The 21,968-nt window shown below is 35.1% G+C and overlaps 1 protein-coding gene across 3 annotated transcripts in view; it reads right to left on the bottom strand.

The window, feature by feature from the left end:
- LOC134851329 (protein FAM227A-like) overlaps positions 1-21,968 on the bottom strand; it is a 37,676-nt gene that overhangs the window by 6,877 nt on the left and 8,831 nt on the right. Inside the window, exons 3-11 of one of the 3 annotated variants that reach the window (XM_063867363.1) lie at positions 9,276-9,311; positions 7,601-7,678; positions 5,116-5,288; positions 3,435-3,497; positions 2,937-3,089; positions 1,816-1,942; positions 1,359-1,466; positions 973-1,126; positions 602-637 (exon numbers count right to left, since the gene is read on the bottom strand). In XM_063867363.1, the coding sequence (XP_063723433.1) occupies positions 602-637; positions 973-1,126; positions 1,359-1,466; positions 1,816-1,942; positions 2,937-3,089; positions 3,435-3,497; positions 5,116-5,288; positions 7,601-7,678; positions 9,276-9,311 (928 nt within the window). The remainder of the gene's footprint in view (positions 1-601; positions 638-972; positions 1,127-1,358; positions 1,467-1,815; positions 1,943-2,936; positions 3,090-3,434; positions 3,498-5,115; positions 5,289-7,600; positions 7,679-9,275; positions 9,312-21,968) is intronic. The other 2 variants (XM_063867365.1, XM_063867364.1) reach the window with 2 other exon arrangements.

Below are 21,968 nucleotides of genomic sequence, written 5' to 3'. Positions count from 1 at the left end.
CACACAAGTGAAGAAAACTCAAGAGCAAGGCGAGAGTCGTGTGGTATAAGCTCACGGACAATAAATGTCAGAATAATTTTAGTTGCTAGTACCGTCGCCATATAGCATCAGCATTGAATTTATATACTCGTATGTTCAAGTTTCAACTAACTTTCTAGAGCAAATGCCAACAATAAAATGCCAGAACTTTTTCAACTGGAGCACACTTCGTCCAACTATAGGAATTTTTCGTCTCAATTTGAAATTCTTGGTTGAGGGTAAGTGGTTGGATGCGCCCTATATTATACTTATTTCCATTTAAAAAAGAATTTAGGGTTATTGCGCAAGATAATGTAGCTCAGGCTATGAATATTAAATTTTATTATTTCAAAGCAAACAGTTTTTTTAAGTTAAGCACATGGACAAACTCAACCAAATTTAGCCAACGCAGAAGTTTAAAATGCCTTCAAACTTGCAAAAACCGTCCCATTAAAATTCAATCACCCTTGCTTTTATTAAACCACCATTTGAAAATTCACTTCGGTTTTTTAATGGTTGAACCTATCCATTCGTTCTACTTATGATATGAATTATGGATTAAACTCAGGTATTAAATTCGTACGCAAATCGCTTGATTTGCAGCGGAGACATAATAGTCCTGAAATACAACACAAATAAACATTAATAGTTAACTCTAAAATGATGTTTAAAAAATTACCTAAAACAGCTGATAATAGAAACCCACTGCGAGTATGTTCAACACAGAAATCAACTCAAAGAAATTGATTCAAAATGTAACTTTAAATGTTGATGAAAAACGATGAAAACTTAAGCTACAGCATTGAATAATGCCGCTTTACATATCTACGGATAGATAATGACGTCCTTATAATTGCTTCTATCCCGACTCATAGTCACATTTCAAATACAACAGTTATACACAATCAATTTGAACAAAAAAAGTAGGGGACAAAAATACGGGAGAACATTCACCTGTGCTTCGAATCTTTACGAGAATGCGACTCATGTTCGGTTCCAACAGTTGCGAATACTGCATTATGACGTCTCGTGCGACTTCTAGAGCTGCTTGATCTGGCGTCATCAATACTCTCCAGATCTTCAGAGAATGTGACAACATTCGAAGTAGCTGAAATCCAAAAGCGGTCTTGCCTCTACTGCATTTCAGAAACATCCCTGTCTGATATTTCAAGGACAGTTTCTGTTAACTTATAGCCCCCCATTAAATAAAAATCCTTGTTATGGGGCTATTACTTTCTTGTTTCTGTGCTGGAGGAAAATACCCAAAGCAAGTCAAGTCTTGGATCACAAATAAAGCCAACAGAAAAAATGGCAACCAATATGTAAGTATAACTCCTCACCGCTTTTAGACTTTCTTGCTGAATCTGACTCAAAATCCGCCTTCAGATCTAGAGGCTCCAAGTCTGCGATGCTCCACTTCTTATGGTGATTATATTCCGCTTTGCATCCTTAACAAAAAGCTATGTTTCAAGTACCTCAACAATTCCGCTGATTTTTTTCAAGATTGGTTTCTTGTATTTCAATCGCTCTTTACTCAAAGAACATACTGGGTCAGTTGTCCCTGTCAGAGAGCTATTAACTGACAGAAGAACTAGCTTTTTGATCGGCCAGCCCAGCCAAGAACCTATCTAAATAATTGTATAGGAAAACTTCTTTGCTCAAAACTAGTCTGAAAACCAAAAATAATCAGACCAGTTTTTCTCAACACTGAGAAAACTTTTAGATTTTTTAAAATAACGATCGAATCTCGACTGGAAGGGCTTGAATATGATACATTTGCGTGGTCAGAAATATTACCTGTGAGCCACAGGAAGACTTTGGAGGTGATGTTGTTAATGAATTTGTCGTTGAATTGTCTCCACGATGCGGGGAACGTATGACAGAATGCACAATACAGAGCCTGGCTCAAAATGTCTGGATAGTTCTAAACACAAAACAAATGTCAACGATAAGTCGAGAAGGATCATTTAGCAGACACTTTGGGTTTAAGAATAAAACTTGGCAGAAAAAGAACTATTTGTACAGTTGACCTAAAGCCATGGTCACTAAAAAACAACTAATATATTCTAAATGCTCAATGATAACTTGATTGCAGGGCGAATTCCAACAGATAAAATGTTCACAAGACCTTAAAAACTAAAAAATACAGCCAACAGACAGGTGCAAAATGGTCAATGAACTCAGAAAAGACAAAATAATACTTTTTTTTTAATTTTCGAAATTCGTAAAAAAAACATTATATCACGTTGAAGACCTTAAAATGTCAGAAACGTTTTTTGACTAAAACTTTTTTCATACCACTAGCCCAATTAGATAAAACTGGATCAATAGATAATTTTTTATTCTGCTCGGAAATTAACAAATTAAAATCCTCTGTCGAACCTAAATGTCAATTTCCTTCCATTTCGCAAAAAATTTATATTGAACTTAGAAAGAAATCAAAAGCCAAATCGCAAAATGCGTGATCCTGAAAAACAAACGCCCTCAATGAGTGTCTGTTGATCTCCAATTTTTTTCTACTTGAAAAAGTATATTTTTCAATTACTTTTTTCTGCATTGCCGCTCTTGCATTGCATGTCGTACTATGTTTATCGTACTAAATACTTAAACCAGAATAGCCAACTAACTCTTACAGAAAGGTGCTCCACCTGCACACCTGTCAAAGCCACCTATACTAGTCAAATCCCCCCCCCCCCCCCCCACCTAACACCCATATCAATTCACGGAGAACAGCGTTAACTTCGTGAAAAGCCATCTTTTTGAGCCAATTAGAATCCAGCATTTTAAAGATATGGGTCGTATTGCATAAATTTTTTAAAATAATTTTCGGGGGGTTATCGCTCACTTGGTAACCCTAGGGGGGTAATGGTTCACATGGTTCTTAGGACAGTTATGATATCTTTCCAACGTTTAAGGACCTTGAAAAATGCATTTCGATATCTGACTGTTCTTTCGCTGCTTGCAGGCTGCCACAGAAACTTCACATAATTATCCGACACTCTTCTAAGAAGCTTGTCCAGGGTTGACTCATTGTGTGCATACTTATCAGAGAAAAACCACCAGAACAGATCCTGAAATACCATTCACAGTTTCATACAAAGAAAAAAATTAAATTAACCTGTTAAGAATTTTCATACAAAAATGGTTCAACAAAAAACAAAATCGAATCATCAAAAAGAAGAAAAACAATATCACGATCTACAAGATATCAGACACTTTGTTTAATCAGACACTTTGTTCAGACGCTACTATTTCGAGGGTAGAAAGTCGAATATAATTGAGAACAAAGTTCACAACACTACGGTGGTTCAACCATCGGGCGATCATTGACGGAATGACGTGATATGATAAGATACTTAAAGAAGGTAGATACCCTTTTGTACATTGTCTTCAAAAACTAAGTGATTAAACTTTACCCGCGCTATGTCCACAGACAAGTCGCATAGCAGGAAGTGCTGCGCCTCTGATTCGTATGTCTTCTAAAAAGAAACACAAAAGATCGTTTTTATGTCCAATTTAGATCTTCATTGTTTATGTTGTGTGAATCTGAGACACCACGAACAGCAAAAAAGGCAAAAAAATACATTTGATCCATAAAAAGGGAAAAGAGTCGATCTCCATAAAACACTGAACAGCTCGTATCATAAACACAGCTCGTATCCTGGTCCTTTCCCTCGTGCGTAAATGGTCTTAATAATTTTTTTAAATGATTTTATGGTTATTGGAACAGTGAATGTCTGAAATAATGACGAACTATTGGGTTGATGACATCCAAGTCAAATTTTCAATAAAAAATGACAAAATAAACTGGAAAATATTAGTGAGACAATCCTTTATATTAGCCAATTGTCATGAGAAAAGCTCCAGCCCGGAACTCATCTACTAAAAATATTTCCAATCAAAGCAGATCTTGCATTGCTCGAGACTGGTGTGTTGTATCTGAGATTCGAAAACGGAATACAAAACACACAACATCAAATGAGAGAGCAAAACGAAAGTCAAAAAGAAAGCACATTTAATAAAAATTTTTGAAGGACTGGAGGAACAAGGGCAACGGTTTTACTCGCAAATACAAGCAATGGCATATTGAATTCTGAAAATTTGCGATTAATCGTGATACAACATACAAAGCATTCCAAACCGCCCGACATAGAATTAAACGAAAGTAGCTAAATCGAAAACAAAGTCGACAGGAGTCAATGAACAAACGGAAACAGAAAAAAACTGTCTTTTTTTCTCAAAAAAAACTTCAATTTTCGACCTTCAAAGCGAAAATTATATGCTCTTTGAAATTAAAAAACAATTTATGATTGACACTTTTTTGATAAAACTAAACTAACTTGAAAATACGGGATCAAAAGGTAAAGCCTCAATTCCGCTGGAAAATCTGAGAAAGAAAATCCTCTTTCGAAATTGATCACGTTTTTCGTGACCTCTAACTTTTACTGTTCGATAGTGGAATTTAAATCCTTTAAACAAAGGAAATGATTTGAGTTTAAAAAAATCAAAGCGCGAAAAATCAAATTTGAGCGGGAACAAATATCAAGACTTTTCGTGAATAAAAAATCATCGCGACCTATATAAGAGTGTGAACTACGTTCATCGACCCTTAAAAAAGCAAAAAAAATAACCTTCAAAGGCAAACACATCTCCAACGCTTGAAAAGTTAATCTCTGTCAGTGAATTCTGTTGCCAAAATAACTAAATTGTGCATAAAAACTGCACAACGAATCGTTCCACTCTGGTCTGTGTAAACAGCCTTGCCTCAGGAATGCGGTCTGTATTTAGACAACAGCGTATTCATACTCGTCAGTTAGCAGACAAATACTATATTAACCGATCAGAATCGAGATGAGAAGGCAAATTTATGAAATAAATAATTATTAATTATCAATTTCTTCCTTGTCTCGATTCTGATTGGTTAATAAAGTATTTGTCTGCTTACTGACGAGTATGAATACGCGGTTGTCTAAATACTGCTACGTAACCCTTGCCTTAAATGTCAGCTGTGGTTATGCAGAAAGCCATCCTATAATAATATAAATTTGACTTAAGTAGTAATTACCCAAATAACATCCTGCAATAAAATAGCCTTGCCTTAAATGCCAGCTGTGGCTGGGCAGAGAGTGCAGTCTGGAGTATGAGTCGCATGTTGGTGTCTCCTGGCAGGGCATTGGTGCAGTGATCCAGGAAGCCCTCGTAGCGATACAACTCGGCTAGTTTGGGCCCCGAGTCGTCATTCAGTTTGTGGCCTCCACCGCGCCCAAGGGCTGAAATATACTCAATCATGAGCTTTTGTCTCTTTTTTTTCAAGGTAAACCTGAAAACTTAAAATCAACCAAGCATCGAAATTAGTTAGATGTTAACTAATTTCAAAACGCCAAGCACCAAAACGGCCTGAAAAGATTTATGGTTACTAATTGCAAAAAATAGCAAGGATAGCCGGTCAATTTGCAATTAGCACAAAATGTTCCGACCACAATGATTGAAGCAGAAAAATTATAACAACAATTTAAACACAGGGGCCAAGCTAAGCTTCGCACCCTTTGCGATGCAAAAGGGAAAGACTATAATTGAAATCAAATAGAAGAAAAATGAAAAATAAATTCTTAATATCGTTTTCGTCAATAAAAACTTTTACCTGCAAAAATTGTACCTAAAATATTTTCTGCATCATTAAAATATTTACTAGAAGCTTTTGTTGTGATAGAAAAAGTCAAATTTTCGAAAAAGTCCTTTCTGTGGGATTAAGCCGACACAATCTAAACTAGCGCAAAATTGTCAGTTGGCAAAAATAACAGATATCGACTGGAATCAAACGGGTTTTGTCTTTTCAATCATGGGCGATACAGCAACTTGGAAGAAAGCTGAACTTTCAAAACAAAGTCGGGCTGCGAGAACTTGGCGCACAAAAATCTTCAGACTGAATGCTCCGGAAAAGCACGACTCTAGCTTGCAAAAAAACAGGGCCGGATTCGAACTGAAAGCATTTGCCGTCTCAAGCAGTTGTACAACCTCCACGTCAGATGCGACGGAAAACTTATTTGATTTGAATTTATAATAACTAAGCGGTACTAAAGGCGAATTTACCTCAGCAGATAGCCTTCAAGCCGAAAAAAAAATCAAAAAACAAATCTTAATTAATTTAAAAAAAAATTAAGTCCCCTTCCTTTCAGAACTCATACAAGCGCACACATTTTTTTGGTCATCAAGCGACACAATAACAGGCTACTAAGTCGATAAAAAAAGAGCCGAAACCTATTAAGCCGAAAAAAAAGAAAACTTTAGCATATCGAGTAGGTAAAATTACAACCAACATAAACAGTAAATTCCGATTAGTCTGGATATTTAAATTGTCTGTTGATATGCTCAAAATATGTATGTTGCAACAGAAAGGCCCAGAAGAAAAAAACGAGTCCAGTAGACGAGTCTTATGAACAAAGTTATTTACGAGAAAAATATTGCAAGGGTAAAAAAAATCAAAACTTTCCAGTTAAGGGAGTTTTTTTTTTTAGCTAAGTGCGATTGCATTAGTTTAAGAAATTTCAAAAATAAGCAGATTGCCTTTTAAAATGTTTAAACTGCAGTAGAATTATTTGATCGATTCTCATCGCCTCTTTGTAACTTTCGCGTCAAACCTGAAAGACGGAAAAATTATTCTCGACACAGACAATTTCTTTGATCTTTGTTGCTTTGAATCCGAATCACCATCAATAAGGCTTTAATATAGTAATACACTTGACCACCTGTCAATTTTCATACAGCTACAAAAAAGGGGAACTTTACTGTTGTGGTCGGAACAATATCCTAGCCAGACTGATTTATTCTCAATGTGATGATTTGAATACGGTACCGCGACAACTCACAACAAAATACAACTTGAAAATTAATTTATACACAGAGGCGAAGTTGCACTTCGCATACACAAGCAAAAACATGACCGTTAACGCTACTGGAAAAAACTGAATGATTAAAAATTTGAATTTACAAAATTTCCTAAGTGACGCACGCCAATTATAAGTCTACATAATTGCTAAGTGACGCAAGCCAATTATGACGCAGTAGCAGTCAATTTGAAAAGAAATTTACCAACTAACATGCCTCAATTTAAAAAGCGGAAGCACTTTAACTAGTATACGAAAAAATTCATTGAAAAATCCGACCCTGCCCAGTTTCGAACCCTCTTATGTTGCTGCTGGTCTCCTTCCCTACCTCTACGCTACAGAACCATGATACCATTAACCCAAAGTGCTATTTGTAATATAATAGTCTGTGTTAATATCCATAGCATTGGCTGTACTTAATAGCTGGATCAAAATGAACACATTTTGTCGCAACAATTACATCGTAACAATATTTACGACTTAGGTTGGAAAAAAAAAGAAAGTTCAAACTTTAACACAAGCAATGCTTGTGTAAACATAAAATTTCGGTTTAACGTTGCCGGAGGGCGCATAATGCGCGCGTCGCTGCTTTGAGGCGATAACAGGCTCCAAATTTTCTAATGAAGCCCTATCCTCTGCTGGCAATTTTGGGACACGTTATAAAAAAACGAATAGACAAGTTTTAAGAGAAAACTTACCGGTGTCCAGTCTGAGTTTCTGGACAGCCTTCTGGGCAAAGGCGGAGCTGAACTCTTCCACTTCTCTTTGCTCCTTCTCTGAAAACACGCAAAACCATTACTACAATTGGCCGATTGAATCTCAAATTGAAACAGAGTGGCCACGTCTAGATTGACACGTATCATTTTCCCCAAACAATCTGAATCTCAGGACGAGCCTAAAAATTTTCAAATTCAGAGAAAAGCTTAGAAAATTGAAGGAAATAGATTTATAGTTCAGCTGGAACTTAACAGATTGTTCGCATTGAACTCCCCAGAGAAATCCGCGCACAACATAAACTGATTTTAAAGATCCGAACCTTTCAACAAGAGCCGAAAAAGACAAAATCCCAAAACAAAAACATATTTTGATCAGACAATGCTGGCAACCGCAGGTCATCAAAGTGTTTTGAGATGGGTTCAAAAATTTATGACTCAATTTTAAAAAATGAGACCACCCATCCCCATGAAAATTCTAGATCCGCCTATGGTCTTCTCGCTCGCATTTTTTCGAGCCCGATTTCATTTTAATATTCAAAACCCGTAGCCACCCTGCACATTACACTATGGATGTGAAAGCTAATGTTTGTCATCTTCAACTAAACAACTGCTGGAATTTACCTTTGACGTCTTGAAAGAGCGAAAATAAAAGTGCAAATGAAGTGATTAACAGCACGCACAAAATTCTCCATTTATCTAACACGATTCGGCTCTTTTCCAGTCCCCCCCTTTCAAATTCAATTTTGAAAAGTCTATTTAACGTTGTCATAATGCAATGAAAATTGGCGTGGTGAACAAATCGACAATTCTGAACAGATGTTCTTCATAATTTACAGCGTAACGTCACACATTTAGCCGTAATAACACGTAAAACAAACATAAAACTCGGTATTTTTAAAGGGGGGACTGGAAAAGAGCCCACGATTCAAGCAGTCTATCATACCTCTGTTGTCAGAAGAATAAACTACACGAAAAATGAAAAGTGAGATCACAAAAATTGATCAGAAACCTACAGAATTATCCTGATTACCAGGGCACGGATTTTAATTGCTTAAAAGTCCCTTTTCCTTTAAGAAAATCAAGTTAAATAGTAAGTTAAAACCATCAGATTATACTTTGTCAACGTGAGAGGACAAATTTTAACAGGAAACTCCTCTCTTTAAATATCCTTCTACCCCCATGGTACAAAAAATATCCATACGTACAAAAAACAAATTCAATGGTTAAGCATTTTGGAATAGCAGGGAGGGGTTAGCTTAAAAACTCCATAGTTGCTGAAAAAAGTTCGCAAAAATTCCTGACAGTAAACCCTGCAAAAAACACTCATTCACCTGCATACCTCGTGTCGGATGCAGGCGCAGCTGAGCGAAGCGGAACAAGCGTTCGCTACTTGCCAACACCATGTTAAGAATTTTCGCTTATTACAAACTGTCGCCTAACCATTTGTCAATACTCGACATAGGTGTGAACAGAAAACTTTAGCCTTAATGCCTAGTTAATAACTAGCAACTTAGTCATTAAATTAGAATCCGAGCCCTGCTTTTTTGACTACAAAACGGATGTTGCTACACTATTCAGACAAAAACAACAAATGATAAGATAAAAACAACATTGGCCGCTACTTCTCACTTCGCAGTCCATCAATATACTCACTCACCAAATTCATACTTAGCAATTTGCGCCCGAGACAAGCCTTTTATAAAAATCAATGGTTATTTCAAATTTACAGTTTATATTGTACTAGAAATATATCATAGAAGCCATTGCTTTCCATTTTTCGCCCGCTATTTCCTTTAAATAATAGACCATCTTTTATATGTTTCAGTCAGTGAATTGAACATCGCCGAAAACCAGTATACAAACAGTCGATTGCTTCCTGTGGTTCAACCGTAAAACAGAAGCTGGGCAACAAACAATTTTACACACAGTGAGTTATGACCGAAGTGTATAACTCATAGAGTAATTTCGGATAGGGTACACCGTCTGCTCGTCACGCTATCTTATTTTCGGCCGGATAGATTCGTGCAACTTCTTAGTCTAATACCGATCCTAATCTTACTCTTATACTATCTAGTCTCAGGTTGTTTAACTAGTCTCTGCTAGGCTCAATAGATCTAGGGTATACTGGTTTATTGCGGTTGCTGAAGTACTCGGGAGAGTTCAACTAATTTCTAAGTTAAATTCAAATCTCTCTGGTGCTGAAATTACAAGTAATTTCAGCACTTACAAATAAGTGGATTGTTAGTTAGATGGATCATGATTGGTTAATATTAAATACTTTACATTGGTAAAATATCTAATTTATCCAATCATAAAATGTAGTTTAGATCAGGTTCCACCCATCCGGGTTTTACAGAGTTTTTTAGAATAGTTTTTCTGCAATTCGAAAGATGGATGATGGACGTTGGTATTTGGCGAACATCTTATTTCTTCTGGGTTTTCTTATTAGAGAAGTCCCAGATTCAATCATTGTGTCTTCTCAAGACAACGACTGGGTTTTCGCAACAAACTCAAATCTGATTTCAGAATGGTTGGCTATGTCAGGTTTTTCTGTTTCATTGGTGAGAACTTCTTTGTGTTTGACCTTGTCTGGGAATGGCGTGGAGATTGTGCGTGGTGGGGATGCCTGGATACTCGGATCTGTACGTATACTTGAACATCGAGGTGGTCATTGGTCTAGTTCAATGAAGTCCTTTTCTGCGAAGTCAAGTCGTACTCTAAATCCTTTGAGTTGTGATTGTGGGCGGCATATTGATTGTAGTTGGCCATTCTTTCTCGAGTGTAGTAGGGTCGTTTTGTCTTTGGATGTTCGTCCTTGGTGTTGTATTCTGATCTATGTATTGCATATTGTAATTTACATTTTATAAAACTTTTATTAGTTTAATATTTTTTAATTATGATTTTAGTTAGTTGTTTTCACAAAAGCTTTTTGTTTTAGTTCAATTATTTTGAAGAGTTACTCACCCTTGAGTAGCTCTTATTAAAAATAGGAGTGTGGTCACAAAGCGTGGATGTAGCACGGTGGGTTAGGCCGGCTATAGAGCATGCTCAGGACGTCCTTCCTGGTGGGTTAGGCCAGGAGTGGGAGTATGATTGCATGCGGTTTTTGTGAGAGGTCCTGTTATGTGACAACGTTTTATGTTGGGTTTGTTGTGGTTTTTCTTATGTTTTGTTGGTTGTGTCCTTTTTTCAAAAATCAAATTGTTTGTGGTATGGGTTTGTCTTTCGACTTTTTTGTGTTTTATTATTTCTTTCTTAGACTTTATAATAGTCTTCAAAAGAATAAATTATCCAGTTTTAAACTGGGTTAATCCGGTTTGGGTACCGTTGGTTTCCTTTTCTTAGTCATGCTGTTATGCTATGTGTTGTGGTGTTTAGTAAGCTGCATTGGTTAGTTTTGTTTAGTATATAATTCCTTTCCAACCGGGTTAAAGGAAAGTTTGAAACGTGTTATCTTGTGTTAGAGTTATCGAGTGTGAAAGCTTGAAACTGAAATTCATTATTTTAAACAATTCTTCGTGGGCGAGCTGTGCGAGTGTGGATAGAATTCTTATGCGAGTGAATGAAAATATCAAAAGGTTAGTACTGCTTTTGCTTCTTATGAATTTACTACATAGAATTTTAATTTTACTGCTAGTTGTTGGGGGAAATTAAGTTACAAATTTTCATCATTATTAGATTTACTGCTGGTGGGGGAAAAATTTATAAATTAATTTACTGCATTGGTATTATATTTATTTAATTGTTGGTGCAAAAATTTAATAGGGTTTTAAACAGTTTTGAAGAAGTTTGCTATTTTTTATTTTTCTTTTGTGAATTTTTCAGATGATCGTTGGATGAAGGCTAAAATTCTAAAGAAAACATGGATAAAGAATGGTGAGTTTCTAATGTTTGAATTAATTAGTAATATGTATAATTCATACTTACCTGTTAGTCATCGGGGAAGAACCCGTGGGGGAAAATGTCGTGAATGAGATCTGAAGTTGTTAGTAGTTTGGCTAATATGCGGATGATATTTTTAGTTTGAAGCAGTGGCCAAAGCAATTGAAGTGCCTTAATTGTGGTTAGTTCTTCAGTGCCAACTGCAAATTCATAAGGTGTGTTTTGGATTAGATTATATAATTTGTGGTTGAATTTAGTGTTATGGATGAATTCTAAAATGGGGATTTCTATAGGTTGTACAAACTCGTGTGGGATGAGGAAGGGTCGGGATTCTTCTGCGTTGAAGGTCTTGGTGATGGGACAAAAGATATACATTTGGGTTATGGGATCATAATTTCGAAGAATACCATGAAGGTTAGTATCTTTAATGCAATATGTGAAGTTAAGAAAGGATGGTGAGGTGTATTTGGAATTGATGAATTGAAAACGATGGTGTGGTTGTCTGGAGGGAGTGTGTAGGTCAAAGTGATTTTGGATGAAACGATAATAAGTATATGTGTGTGTTTGTTTAGTGCGCAACATAATATCGTGTGAGCAGTGCAAATCTCTTTCATGTGGTGCAAGGAAATGAAAGGTTAGTGAAAATATTTGGAAGCGTTCTTTAAAACTTTCGTAGGCTTGCGTGTCTGTTAGTGCTTCTGAGATAATGTGGTCAAACTTGCGATCGAAGATATTTAGTGTAAATACATATGGTGTTTTAATGAAAAATTTCTCGGTGATTTGTGGGTTAGCGAAGCGATCGTCGTCTAAGAATTGATCTTGGTTAGTTCTGATGATGTTATGGTCGTAATATTCTAGTGTATATTCATTAGCTCGGGGTGCAGTGTGTGTTTTTAGTGATTTTTTGTATCCAATGTAAGTAAATTGTCTAGGTGTTAGTGGTGTAGTGAGTCGATATAGCATGTCCATATTTCGTTCTATATCGATATGAGTGTTAGATAAAGGTAAGCAAAGGGGATTTGTAAAATGATAATATGAGGTCCAAGGAAGGGTAGGCATTAAAACGTATTCGTCTACAAAGTTACGTGTCTCGTTAGTCATGAGGTGTGTTTAAGGTGTATTGTGGAAATGAGGGTAAGGTGATAGCTAAAAATTCTTTTGTGTTAGTGTGTTGTGGATGGTTGATGTATTCACGGGCTGTTCCTGGTTTCGCTGGGAAAGGATGGTTGGGGAACTTCCTTTTAAAAGTGCGGTAAGCTCTATTAGTGCTGAGTGAAGATACAGTAGTTGTGGATGATGGTGCTAATGAATCAGTATAAATTGAAGAGGGTGTAGGGGTAGGAGGGTTGGATGAATCTATTGTGGATGAGATTTGGTTTATGGTTGGGGTGTCAAGGTGATAGGATTGTTGTTGTAAGGTAATGAAATTATCTAGTTCTGGGGAGATTCGGGGGGTGTCTGAAGAATGAGATGATTGGTTTGAGTGAAGTGAGGAGTAGGTTGGAGTGACTTGGGAAGCATAAGAGGGTGTAGAATTGGTTGGGTCAGGGTTATTTGGTAGTATGGGTTGAAAAGGGGGTTGGGAGAAATTTAAGGGATTGGTGTGAAAATTATTTGATGGAGATGGTTCGGAGTCGGCAAATTCATCGGGGGTTTCAATATTCGGGTTATTGAGTTGTGAGATGGAGTATAAAACTGAGATGTGTGAGTTAGTATCGGAATTCATGCCGGATGTTACATTACTGGATGGGAAGTCGGGTGGCGGAAAAGCAAAAAGTGGTATTATTGGGATTGGAGTGGTGAGGTTGGTTGGGTGGGAATTTGATCGGTGTAGGGATCCAAGTTGTCGGCTCATCGTGGGCTAAAAAAATTATTATTTTGAGACTGAAAAGCGGTGGTATGGGGTTGTTCTATAATTTGTTCATAAGTATTTTCATCTTGTGAGTGGTGTGGCATTATATGTTGGATGGGACTTTGTGATATGGTTGGTCTAAAATTATTATGTGTTATGGCTAAATTTCGAAAATTACGTGGGACTAGGGATAATGGATGGTTATGTGGTAGGGGTGGTAACTGTGGTGCTGTTGGTGTTGTGTCTGCATTGTTATGTTCTTCGTCGTATGTGTTCTGTCTTGTTGCTATCTTTGTGTTATATTCTTTTATTTGTGCGTCTAAAAGAATTTTGTTTATAGATGTAGAAAATATTCCAAAAAATCCTGCAAATAGTATGCGTGCTACACTTGCTTGTCGATTGACTTGTGTGTGTATAGCACATGTGTTATAGATTCCTTTTAAGAGTGAAAAAAGAAATCCAATAAAGTTAAACATTGCGTATAAAATAGTTAGTTTTTCTAAGATGTAGTAGGGCCATCCTAGAAAATCAAGAATTTCATTCTTGAGTGTAACAAAGCTAAAAATATTGATAGGTGATATATCTTGGGGACGGTATTTTTCACCGTTTAGATATATATAATCTTTAATGTCTTTAAAATATCCGCTATAGTCTTGCGTATAGATGTCTGCAAATCCTGCGGTTTCGGCAAGTTTGCGTAAGTTTTGGTCAATTGATTGTCTTTGTATTGTGTCCATTTGTGTTAATAATTCCTGGAATTGTTGTGTTCTAATGTGATGTTGAATATCTGATTTTGAGTATATTCCTATTGATTGTAAGTCTATATTTGGGTTTCGAGCGATAGCGCGAATGCTTTCTGGTGAAAATTTTTTGAGTGATTGCATTAATGTGGGATATGGGGTGAGAAGGTAATATTTATCTTCATCAGGGTTTAGTTGTACTACGTTGTGGCTATTTTCTGATCCACATGGAACTGCGGTATCCCAGAAATAGGTTCTTCGTGAAAGTGTGTCAACGAAATGTACTTTATTCTTATAAAAGATAGGGATTCTTTTATAACATCGTTTATCTTCAAAAACGTATAGTGGTGATACTTTTTTAGTACAAGTATAAAACCATAAGATGTTTCCTTCATAGTCTAAAAAATTTGATCTATTTCCTGATAGTAAATATCCTGCGTAGGGTATTTTTAATACTGCTAGTGCAAGTGATTGTAATATTTGTGTTCTTTCTAATTCGCATAGTTGGTGTAATGTTTCTAATTCGGAGAGTGACATTTCTTGAAAAATTCGGCTAATCGTGTAGTCTAGTTTCATATCTAAGTGAATATCATAGTGGATATTACCAAAATATGTATTATTCATTAGTGATAGTTCTTGTAAACGTGTGCTTTGATCGTTTTGGGGTTTTAAATGTCCACCAGGTTGACCTGTATTCTTTTGAAAATTAACTGGTATATATGATGTTCCTTCGTTTAGGGGATGACTTGTGGCGTATGGGTCGACTTTTATTTTTCCAGTGGTCATGTCGAATCCATTTTCGTATTCAACTAATATTTCAGAGTATTGTGTTTTGTGAAGTGGGTTTCTGTATTTACATGCAAGTTCTGTTTCTTGATATATTTGAAAACGTGTTAATTTATTTTCTATATTATGAATGTTTCGAAAATTTGAACTTATTTTGCGTAATGGATTTACATGTTCATATGGTATTGATTGTATAAAATATTTTTCGTGAAATTTTATCATACGAGCGTGTATTTTTGCTACTTGAAATGTTGTACATGTGTCTTCGGGGAACCAAACAATTGTTGCTTGTGTTCTGGTTGTAGGGTCGCAATAACCTTGGTCGTTTTTACAAGGTAATCTAATTCCTTGATAAATCATTGTGTTGTCTGATAAATCTCGTGTGAGTTGTATTTTTTCGAGTTGTATTTTCCAATCGAAAAACATTATTTCTTGGTATCCTTTATTTTTTGTGTCTGCTTTGCAGTTTGATGGGTCGTTTATACCAATGTGTGGTATCCAGTGTTTATCGTGTATGTCATAGGTTAATCGTCCGTGTGCGCCGTTGTATGGGTATTTTTCATCTAATTTTATATGTCCTTGATATCTTTCAAGTTCTGCTTGATGTACAGAATCTGAAAAAACTTGGAAATATACTAAATTTCTATCTGTGTTTTTATTTTTTGTGATGTTTAGTCGGAGTAACTCGTTTTTACAATCTTCGGGATTGAGATGTAAAAGTCGTTCTATATTACTCTGGTAGAATGATTCATGGTCAAGTCGGTTTTTATTTCCGTTTGAGACTTGTGAACAATGTACTTTCTTTTCAGAAAATGTTGCTGTGAATTTATATCCTATAACTGTAGTTGCTCGGGCTTTTGAATAAAGTGTTGCTATGACATTTGTAGTTTCTATGGCTTGGGGTTCTGTTTCGCACTGTGATACTTGATTTATTGCATACTTGTGTAGTGTTTTTTGTTCGTTTTCTTCACAATCGTAATGTGTTACTAATAAATCTTGGGGTCCTGTGCGGGGAGAAGGGTTTATGTTTTGATTTGAGATTACTAGAAAAAGGAGTTGGAGAAAAATTAATAATTTTAGAATATACATGTGTATGATAATCCTGAGTATGGGTTATAAAATGTGATGTAACCAATTGTGTTTTTGGTATATCTGTCGTATTTATATATTACTTCAGTGGTTATAAATGGTGGTGGTAGTGATTGAGCTGTTATGTTTGGTGGGTTTAATGGGTAGGGATGTTGAGTAATGTTGTTTAATTTAACTGTGATTTCAAACTTTAATTGTAAACTGTTTTGTTGAAGTATTTGGATATTGTGATCACGGATATCGTCGTGAATGTCTTGTCGGTATTGTAATCTATTAAGTGCCCAGTTGTGGAGGCGATTACTTTCTAGATGTTGTCCAAATAATGGTGGAGGGGCTGTAAATGTATTCCAATCTAGTCTTAAAGGGATATTTGTTGATGATTGTTCTCGATATCTGGCGTCGAGATTATTTGGAAAATTTAAGTTAAAAGGTGGTGGTGAAATCTGGCTTATTGATGGTGTTGATGGTAGTGATAATGTTTCTGGTAGTGATGAGGATGTTGTTGTATCCGTAGAAATATCTATTGGATCATTGACTAAATTTAATTCACCTTGTGTAAATGAATGTGTTGTCCAATATGGTAGTCGTGATGCCTGGTTTGGGGGGTTAAAGGGATTTTCACGTATTTGTTCAGATGTTGGTGTTGAACCTAAGTAATCTGATGGTAGGCTTGAGGTGCTACGTTGTGAAAGAAGCGTAGGGGTTTCTGGTAATATACCAATGGGGTTTTCTGGAGTGTTTTGTGATGGGGATTGAGGTATATCAAAATGAACTCGGGGAGTTAGAAAATTCTTGTTCCGTCGAGGATGTATAATTTGTCTATTTATTTCGACTGTATTTTGGTTTTGACTAGGATTTCTTATTCTACTTAATTCTTGTGGTAGTGTTGGGTATAAGTTATATGTTGGTTCGCTTAGAGGTGCTTGTCGTTGAGCTGGTTCTAGTGGTTCTGATAAACGAGCGTGTCGTTCTTCAAAAGTGTATGGGTTATCTTGAAAGGAAATTCGTGTAGATGTTTGAGGATTATTGGTAGTTGAAGGTGTTGTTGGGTTATCTTGGGATGATGTCGGTGAAGACTGACTTGGTGACTTTTGGGTAGCAATTTTTGATAGCTTTTTGGTCTATTCTTTTAGTGAAAAAGTTAATGTTTATTAAAGTACTCTTCTAAGAAAAGAATTAGGAGGATTGTTGCTAGAGCGAATGTGATGATTGCTTTCTTTATACATTTGCATATAGTCAAAATGAGGGATGATAGAAATGTTATGAAAATTACAAATAGTAGAAAAATATCAGTTCTACTGAAAATAGTTCGTATCATTTAGACAATTTTATAAATCGTACCTGTGTATATAATCAAGGGTTTTTGAAAGTTGGAGAAATAGTTCGAATATAGTGTAGAAAATTTAAAAAATATTACAAAAAATGATTAAGAGTATTAGAAAAGATTCAAGGATATCAAAAAGAAATATTATGAAAGTTTCAAGTATCGTAAAAAATTGTATGAGGTTTGTGATAATTTTAGTGACTGTTTGATAGAAGAGCATTTAAGAAATGGCTTCGTGATCGAATATTTTTTGTTGTTTGGGGCAATTTTCAAGTGTGGTCGGATTATTTATTAGTTTTTTGACAAGTGGGTTGAGTTTCGTAAAAAATTGTTGGGGGCAATTTTTATGGTGATCGGGAGGTCTTCTTTGTCTTTATTTTCATTTGTCAAATGATCTGGGGTATTTTTGAGATTTTTATACTTTAGGCTAAATAAAATGGTCGTTCTTTTACTTTAGGCTAATTTAACATATTTGTTTGGGGGGTATTTGAGGGCTGAGTTGGGGAAATATTGTTGATCTTTGGTTTATTAGATAAGGGAGGGTTATGATATTATGGTGATATTTATTTTAGTTGTCAAGTTGGAGTGGTTTGCTTATTTTTGACCTGGAGGTCGTAGAGTTATAGTTATAGATATGCCTGGAGTTTAATATTTTTCGTCTAGTTGGTTTGTGTTAAAGTTATAGAAGGTGACGGATTGGATGAATCCTATTGGCTAATTTTGAACTAGAATCGCTGCGTGTTTATCAGCATGTTATCTTGAAAAATGAAAGTGTGAAATGTTTCAGAGGTGCAAAGATTTTTAAATGTAGAATTTAAGGTTGTTTTTGAAATTCAACTTTCTTTAATATTTTAGATTGTGGGATGAATACTTTATAATTTTTACGTGGTTTATTTCTAAGTCGTGAAGACTCGCTATGTTCTGATTTGTCGATTTGTTTTTGGGGTATTATTTGTTCTGTCATTTTTCTATTTTTTCTTTCTTTTTGAGATGTATTTTGATCGAGATTTTTTGTATTGTTTTTTGTGGTGTTTGATTTTGTATTTTGATTTCCGAGGTGAATATCATTTTGTTCCTTTGTTATGGTGTCCGTATGTGGGTTATTTTGAATAACTTTTAAACCTGTAAAAGAATATAATTGAGTTAGTTCGCGGAGTGCGTATTCTTTTGGATAATAAGGTAATAGGTTATTTCGGTGTTGAACGATTTCTTTTTTATCTGAGTCGGTGATTTTATATGTGACGTCAGTGGGTTTTGCAATTATTTGGTATGGTCCTTTACGAAGGGGTTGTAACTTTTTTGAAATTCCTTTTTGAGTATTAAAATTGGGTATTAAAACAAATGTTCCAATTTTTAAATCGGAGGCTGGTGTAAAGCGTGAATTTATCTGTTCATTAATATTTTGCCTTTGTAACAACTTTTTTGTTACCTTTTGGTAAATTTCATTGTGTTTTTTATCTCTGTTTAAAATCCATTCGGTGTGTGTACCGGAGGCTAATTTAAGAATTTGTGGGTGATGAAAATGATCTTCATCGTGTGTATGTAATGGTAGGTTATAACAAATTGAGTCTTTATTTGGTTGACAATAACCTTGTGCGTTTTTATGAGAGTTTGCTGTAAACATTATTGGTTTGCGTGGCTTTTGGTTAAAAACCATTTCATATGGTGACATTCCTAAAGTTGTCGTGATTTGTGAATTATATGCTAAGGGAAATAGTTTTACATCTGCTGACCATTCGGTATATCTTGTATCATTTCCATTGATGATACATCTGAGATATTCTTGTAATGAACGGTTCATACCTTCGACTAAGCCGTTTGTCCAAGGTGCGTGAGATGTACGTGGTTTGTGTTTAATGTTATATAAATGACATAGTGTGATGATTTCATTATTTATGAATTCTGTACCGTTGTCTGTAACTAAAATTTCTGGTAGTCCGAATTTTGCTATCCAGTGTTCATAGAGTGTTGTGTAAGCGTAATAAGCGTTACAATGTGGTACTGGGTTAAGTGCTACATAATGTGTAAATGCGTCAACAATTACCATAATGTAGGAGTTTCCTTCGGATGAGGGTGAAATTGGTCCTTTGGTATCAAATGAGATACGATGATTAAAGTACAAACTTTGTCCTTTAAAATCTTGTTTTTGTGCTATTTGTTTTTGATTTGGGTAAGGTTTATTTAGTTGACATACTATACAGTCATTGCATAGTACTTTTATCCAAATTGGTGCATTTGGGAAATAAAAGTTTTGTATAAAATTTGAATATGTTTTTTCTGATCCAGAGTGTCCTTTAATATTTTGTGTATGTGAAATATTAAAAGCTATAAGAATCATACTTAAAGGGAGACAGGGAACTGTAGATTCATTTAGTTTGTATTCTAGAAGGTCTGTGTTTTCGTTAATTGTTGTATTGTTGAATTTTCGAAAATATCTGAGGAGTGTTTTGTTTCCTAGAATAGTTGAATCTGCTTTGATAGGTTTAGTTTTATATTTGTGCCATGATTTCAGTTGTCGAATTACTGGGTCAAGGTTTTGATATTGTTTCAGTGTTGAAATTGTAATTGTTTCTGTTGGGGGGAGAAAAATGTTTTCGATTTCTAATTTAGATAAGGGTATTGTGTCAAGTGGGTCATGGAGGTCAAAAACTTGATTTATTGTGTATTTTGAATCGTTTGTTTGTGGTCCTGATAAGTTTATTTTATCAGTCAGATTTTCTTTTTCAATTAGTGGAAAATGGTCTTTTTTAGGCGGGTGTTGTTTTATTCTTTTTTGTTGGGTGTTGTTTTTTATCCATTGTGAATATGGGATTGGTTTAAAAGTTGATGTTCCAAGTAGATCAACTTCATAGTGATTATTTTGACAATCTAAATAAAGTGGGAAATGTTGTAAATTATTTATTTGTGATTGTTCAACGTCAGTTTTTACTGCATATTTGCATTCCAATCGGGGTGATGTTTCATTTTCTGCAAGGTAGAATTTTATGTTTTTGGGTATTTCAACTGTGGTTTTTCGTGTAAGTAATTCAGGTGGCGTATTTCGACTTAAGGTGTCTGGTAATGCAAGATTTTTTCCTGCGGTCCAAACTATATGTAAGTTTGGGAATTTCATTAAAATGAGTTGAAATCTATAAACTCGGTGGTTTGGATTAGACTTTTGTGTAAAAAGAAAGATGATTGGTTTATGGTCTGTGAATAGAACTGTGGGATGTTTTGATCCAAGTATCAGAAATTCATATTCTGTTAGTGTATATATTATGGCTGTACATTCTCTCATTAGAGTTGAGAGTCTTAGTTCTGCTTGAGTGAATAATCGAGAATTTGCTGATATGAGGTTCATTTTATTTGTACTATTATGTGATTGTAATAATGCTGCGCCGATGCCAAAGTTCGAAGCATCGCACATTGCATAAAATGGTTGATTTGAATCTGGAATTGTGTTTGAAATTTGTTCAGTTAGAAGTTTTTTAATTTCTTCAAATCGTGCTTGATGTTCTATATTCCATTCAAAATTATTTTGTTGTCTAAGTATGTTATAGAATGGTCGTAGATATAATTGCATTTTATAAACATATTTGCTTAAAAAGTTTAACATTCCAAGGAATTCTTGGATTTTCTTTTTATTTGTTGGTGGTTGGAGTTTTTGAATAGCGTCTATACGTGATTTCAATGGAGTGATTGTTTTTCTTTCTATATTATGCCCTAAGAATTTAACTTTTGTCAAAAAGAAGTGTGATTTATCGGGGGCGGCCTTCAGATTTTCGTTCTGAAGTATTTGGTGATATTGTTCTAAAACATTGAACATTTCCTCTTTTGTTTGTGATTGCATAAAAACATCGTCTAAATAGGTGATTGCGTTTTTCTTGAGTATTAGTGGTCGAAAAATTTTGCTCATAAAAGCTGAAATTGCTGCTGGTCCTATGGATATTCCATAGAATAAGCGGTTGAATTCGTATTGTTGATTTCCAATAACAAATTGTGTTAAGCGTCGTGATTGTTCATCTAATGGCATTTGATTATATGCACTATTCATATCGGCGGTGGTAAAGTATTTTCCGTTTATTTTTGTTAAAATAACTTGTATTGGTTCAATGGGCCAATTACACTTTGATTCATCTATGAGTGAATTGAGGTATCTAGCATCGAGAACAATTTTTAATGATTCTCCTTTGGCTAGAATGATAACAGGGTTGATAAATGTGTTGCCTTTTGGTTGTTCCTCTTTGTTTACTGGTGATATAATGTTGTATTGTTCTAAAATGTCGAGTAATCTGTTCACTTTATCGTGTAAGTGAATTGGTACTTTACTTGCTCTTTGTTTTTTGAAAACTGCGTCTGGTTTTAATGGGAGATGTAGTGATGAGCTGATTTTGCCAACATCAAATTTGGATGTTGCATAGACTGATGAATATTTAATTAGCTGTTTTGCTAGTTTTTCAAATTCGTCTTGTGTTATTTGTGAATGTTGGAAATTAAACATTGTTAAAAATTTCTGTTGATTCTCTGTGTAGTTACTTATGTTGAATGTAGGTTTGAAATATGGGGTTTTTGTGAAATAATCCGTATTTCTGTTTTCGTTACTTATTATATTATTTATAGATAATTCTTCATTAAGGATTGTGGATTGGCAAATATCTAGTAATTGGAGTATATTTTTTACACGATATGCTTTTTCGT

Source organism: Symsagittifera roscoffensis, chromosome 7 (genome assembly GCF_963678635.1).
Source record: "Symsagittifera roscoffensis chromosome 7, txSymRosc1.1, whole genome shotgun sequence".
Taxonomy (NCBI): Eukaryota; Metazoa; Xenacoelomorpha; order Acoela; family Convolutidae; genus Symsagittifera; species Symsagittifera roscoffensis.
This window is presented reverse-complemented; position numbering and strand designations above follow the sequence as displayed.